This window comes from Myotis brandtii, unplaced genomic scaffold (assembly GCF_000412655.1).
Source record: "Myotis brandtii unplaced genomic scaffold, ASM41265v1 scaffold165, whole genome shotgun sequence".
NCBI classification, from domain to species: domain Eukaryota; kingdom Metazoa; phylum Chordata; class Mammalia; order Chiroptera; family Vespertilionidae; genus Myotis; species Myotis brandtii.
Genome location: NW_005356042.1, coordinates 6,142,887 through 6,148,240, shown reverse-complemented (window position 1 = coordinate 6,148,240; position 5,354 = coordinate 6,142,887). Strand labels below are relative to the sequence as shown.

The 5,354-nt window shown below is 53.5% G+C and overlaps 1 protein-coding gene across 1 annotated transcript in view; it reads left to right on the top strand.

Moving 5' to 3' along the window:
• FOXF1 (forkhead box F1) overlaps positions 1-2,996 on the top strand; it is a gene marked incomplete at its 5' end in the record, with an annotated part of 3,678 nt that extends 682 nt beyond the window's left edge. The window contains 2 exons of the mRNA XM_014536791.1: positions 1-154; positions 1,524-2,996. Of these exons, the coding sequence (XP_014392277.1) occupies positions 1-154; positions 1,524-1,684 (315 nt within the window). The remainder of the gene's footprint in view (positions 155-1,523) is intronic.
• Between the last annotated feature and the right edge of the window lie 2,358 nt (positions 2,997-5,354).

The following is a 5,354-nucleotide window of genomic DNA, read 5'->3' as shown; positions in this document are numbered from 1 at the left end:
GCCGCGCTCAACAGCGGCGCCTCCTACATCAAGCAGCAGCCCCTGTCCCCCTGCAACCCCGCGGCTAACCCCCTGTCCGGCAGCCTCTCCACACACTCCCTGGACCAGCCCTATCTGCACCAGAACAGTCACAACGCCCCAGCTGAGCTGCAAGGTGAGTGGGGAGTCTGGGCGCCCGGACATCTGTGAGTGCCCTGCGCCGACCCAGCGCCCCAGTTTGCTGCCGGCCCTTGGTTGAGAGCCTGCAGCCACTTCCGTTGGGTGCCAGCCCCACACTGCGGTGTCCCTCGGCCCCACCTCTCTCCGTTTGAGGGGTGAATGCAACTTGGGTCCTGACTTGGGTCAACATATCGTTTCTCTTTTTCTTTTCCCAACTCTAGGCTGCTGGCCTTCGGGAGCATGGCCAGGTCCCACCAAAAAGGCTCAGATCCAAACATTCTAAGTTGCTCCTGGTCCCTTAGGTCCCCTCACACCTCAGCAAGCTCCCAGGATGGAGATGGGGCCTGCCGGCCAGCTGGCTCACCCTCCAGGGTGGTCCCTCAGAGAGCGGCCCGGAGAGCCGCCTCTGCTCCTTGCCCTGGCAGAACGGAAGAGTTAGGCCCAACGCCGCCTGGGCCTGGTGCGCAGAGGCTCCGTGCCGGCCTTTCAGAGAACCAGGCCTGGCCTTGTGACTGTTGAGCCAGGGGCGTTCGTGGGGACAGAGGCAGAGAGGGTCTGTGCCGGGCCCAGAGGGAGGGTCAGAGCTGCAGGCCCCGCAGGCCCTTTGTTTCTCAGGACCCAGGTTTTCGGGTCCTCGGGTGCCCTCTCCCCAGCCCTCAGGGGGAAGATGAGAAAAATCTCCCCTCCTGAACTCCCGCCTAGTTCTGGCAAGAGCTTGGAGGGAGCTTAGCAGGGGCCTCTCAGGGGTCAGCTGTCAGCAGCGGGTGGGAGGCAGGAGCCGGGCCTGGTGGCTGAAAGGCCACTTCTCTGGAGGGATCTGGGGTTGCCCTGCTTGGGCTGCTTCAAACTCCTGGGCTCTTGCTTCCCCGGGTGGCCCTGTTCTCCAAGGGGGGCTTCCTCCGGAGAAGCCGCCCTTCACCCCTGTGATGGCCTGTGCTTCCTGCTCCCAGTGCCTGCCTCTGGCTGCGCGGAGGCCTCCACAGCCTTTGGGCTTGGGAAGTGGCTGCCCTGGCGCCAGGCCGCCCGAGAGGTGGAGGCCGCCAGGGCCCTCCGTGGCGGCGTCTGCAGACCCATCTGGGCCCCCACCCCACCTCTTCCTTTTAGGCATCGGAAGCCCCCCAGCCCACGCTCTGTGTCCAAAGCGGGTGCAGGCCCGGGCAGGGGTGCTCCCGGGAGCAGGGATGTCTCCGGGTGTTCCAGGCTCTTCCCCTGGGACGCCCAAGCCCAGGCCCAGTCAGGGCTGGGAACTCGGGGACTCTGGGGTGGGGGTGGAGAGTGGGGAGGATAGGGCCCTGCGCCCAGAGCGCTTGGGGCAGAGCTGCTTGTCCATCTTAAACTCTCGCCTCTTGTCACCTCCCTCACAGGCATCCCTCGGTATCACTCGCAGTCACCCAGCATGTGTGACCGAAAAGAGTTTGTCTTCTCTTTCAACACCATGGCGTCCTCCTCCATGCACTCCGCCGGCGGCGGCTCCTACTACCACCAGCAGGTCACCTACCAAGACATCAAGCCCTGTGTGATGTGAGCCGGGAAGCCCACGGGTCCCTGGCACGGCAGTCGGAACAAGGGACCTGGGAACCCATCCCTAGAAACTGCTTTATTCTCGAGGTATAACCATCGGCAGAAGAAAAGGGTTTGACCCCTCCCCAACCGGATTATTTCAAAAGGAACCCCCAGGGCAAAGAAGCGGCACAGAGGTTGGCACCTCCTCTCCTATTCCCTCAAAATATTTTAAACATGGTGGCGTTCAGGCCTAATCTGACTGCAGCTGTTGGTAAATAAGTCTCTTTTTTTTGATCCGATTGAAACCGGCTGAGAAGGTGCTGTGTTGGGGGAAAACCCTCAACATCTAAACAAAAATTCTGCTGAGGTCTCTCCCCCCGCCCTTAACCCTTTAATGGAAAAAGTGAAGGGGGGGATTTTTTAGAAGAAAGGCAAACACATGAGACCATCATTATCAAATACTTTTATTTTGGGGTTGAGTATTTATCGTTTTTATGTTTAACTTTCTTTGGGAAGAATGTCTTGGAATGCGCAAGTCGCGTGGTAGAGCCGCGTTTGCAGGGAAGGGGGGGCAGAAGCCAGCTCTCCCTCCCCACCTCGGAAGCCCTGCAGCCGCAGGTGGATCTCTGTGCGCACGACTTGTGTTTCTGAAGCCACTGTTCGTTTTGTTTTTGTTTTTTAAAAAAGAAACCAATGGAGCCCAGAAGCAGGCGGCTCTCCGGGCCTCTGCCACCCCCCTCCGCCTTCCTCTTCTTCCTTCTCTGCAGTCTTTCTGGTTTTGTTTTGAATTTTACGTGGACTTTTTTGGAGGGTGTTTTTCTGTCTCCCGACCTCTACTGTAAACTGGTGCGAAAGCGGCACGAACAGGGCCGGACGCGGGACGGGGAGGCCCGGCCAGCGCGAGAATTCAGGATTGCGGCGATGCAGAAAGGTTAAGGCACTTTTTAAAACTATAGCAAGGCTCATCCTGTTATTTATTCTTTCTTTCCCTAGTAATCGAAACACCGCATAGGCTCCTCCGTTTATCAGTATTAATGGTGTAACTTTGTTGGCAATATTTGCCGCGTAGAATTTTTTTTTAGATATACATTGTAAATTTGAAACAAAGTCCAATGTGTGTAAAAACAAATCCCCATATGTTTTATATAAATATATATATAAAATGAAGGACTACCCCCTTTTTTTCTAGTATTTTGGCTGCTGGGGTGCAGCGTTTGTGACACGTATTTTAAATTTCCTTCTGCACTGTATAAAATGACAATTTGAGGATGTTTTGCCTTTTGTGTACTTTTTTCCTAAAAAAAGAACAAAAATAAAAATGTATAACATTTGTACATGGCCTTTAACATTGTATCAACTAGAAATAAAATCGCATGAGTATTTCATTGGGATTGCAGAATATCTTCCACCCCAAATACAGACAGAAACCGGCCTGGGGTAGCTAGACTTTATTTTTTTGTATTTAAAATATGGGTGATTCTCCATACTTTTTTCTTTTTCATTTTTTGGCTAATCCTCTCCTTTTCACTCTTCATTTCACGTTGAAGTGAATTCTGGACACGAGTAACTATTTTTCTTGGCTTCTGTTTTTTAAGAAGAGCCCTCTGCCCCTCTAAATGTCATTTCTCTTTTTAAAGAAATAAACGTTTGAAGAAGAACTAGAGTCCTCCTTCTCCCGGGGAAGACCATATATATATAATATATACATAAATATATAAAATTATATTCTTTCTTTTTTCCCATTTCAAGACCAATGAAAGTTTTACTTTGAATTTCAGACTTTACTGTTCCAATATCCCAGCGGTTATAAATCATGAAAGAACTTTTATGTTTTTGTAGTTGCTTTTTTTTTTTGGTGCCCTACACTTGTTTTTCCCAAATCAGGAATCAAGTAAAATGTGTGCAGAAAAGCGCCATTGGTGGGAGAACAAGGTGATAGGCATGTTTCCAATCCCTTAACATTTCACTCTAGATCAGCGGTTCTCAGCCTGTGGGTCGCGACCCCTTTGGGGGTGGAACGACCCTTTCACGGGGGTCTCCCAAGACCATTGGAAAACACATATATAATTACATATTGTTTTTGTGATTAATCACTATGCTTTAATTATGTTCAATTTGTAACAATGAAAATACATCCTGCATATCAGATATTTACATGACGATTCATAACAGTAGCAAAATTACAGTTATGAAGTAGCAACGAAAATACTTTTATGGTTGGGGGTCACCACAACATGAGGACCTGTATTAAAGGGTCGCGGCATTAGGAAGGCTGAGAACCACTGCTCTAGATCCTCAGGGGCAACAGAGCATTTTTAGGAGCCTGAGTCTTCTGCTGATCACCCTCCTTCTATTCCCATTCCCGCTATTTGGGAAAACAAACACCATGAAGTCGCATTGTTGGTGCGGCCGTTCAAGACCCACCGCAGTTTTTCTGAACCTGGCTCTTCTCAAAGTTGACATTTTGGACGTGAGGGTAATTTCTCCGGTGCTCTGTTACATCAAAATTATCAATAAACTCGCCCTGGCAATTAATGTCCCAACCTAAGAGCTGTCTATAAAACGGAGATAAAGGGGACAGGAAAAGACCGGTGACTCCGTGTCCCTTGGGGTCTCCGGCGGGCCGAAGAGGCGGCCGGGGTCTCCCGGGCGAAGCGCGCTGTCGCTGGCGCGCGTCGGCCTGGTGCTCCGCGAGCAGGTTCGCTGCGATGGAGACCGCACTGCTCTCCCAGAAGGGACCGTCTCTCCGCTTCTCCCGCCTCCCACGGGCGCCCCGGAAATCAGGGCCCGAGAAAAGCCCCCAGGTCTCCAGCGCCCTCACCCAGACAACCTCCGCAGGCAAGGCGGGCCTCCTCCCCGCCGGAGACTGCGCCCCAATTAGCTCAGAGGCTCCGGGGAAGTGGGGCTGATTAGGAGAAACTCAATGCCGCCCAGCCGGCGCGCTCCCCGGTCTCCTGCGGCCCCTCCAGCCCCCTCGCCCATTTTGGCGCCGCTGCTGTGCCAGATGCCAGGGCGGCAGCGGATCGCGGCTTCCAGTTCATCTCCTGGTGGCGCCTGCAGTTCCGTGGGATCTCCCAGCTCGCCCCGTCCTGGGTGCAGGAACGCCTCCCGGAGCCCTGGGATGGGCCTACCTGCTGTTTTCGGGCTTCACTTGGGGCCTGGGGGTGACAGAAAAGTCCAGCCTTCCCCTGGCAAACCTGAAAGGGCCAGATTCCGCAGGCAAAATTGCCTCCACACCCTCATCCTATATTTAAGGAACTGCCTCCATAACCACCCCCACCGCCATAGCCACCTCTGTAAGGTCCACTGTTACTGCGACCGCCCCAGCCGCCGCCGCCGCCGCCGCCGCCGCCGCCACTGCTGCGCGGGACAGAACTCACTGGCATTGTGTCTTCCAAGGCCCGTTTCAGCCTGGACTCGCACCAGGGGCTGCTGGGCGAAGCTCCCACTGTCCTGCGCTGCGGTGAAAGGGTGACCGTCATGTGCGAGGTACAAGCTTAACGTGTAAAGGCCTTTTGAGTCTGGTGCAAAATCGCTGGCCCGGTGGGCATACGTGGGAATCCTCCTAGCATAGGGACATCCTCAACAGGATCAATTAAAAATATTTGCGCTACTTTTAGGAAGTTTGTCTTGGAACAATGCAGTCCATTACACGCCCTAAATGTATGCAATTCCACCCCCTCAATGTATGC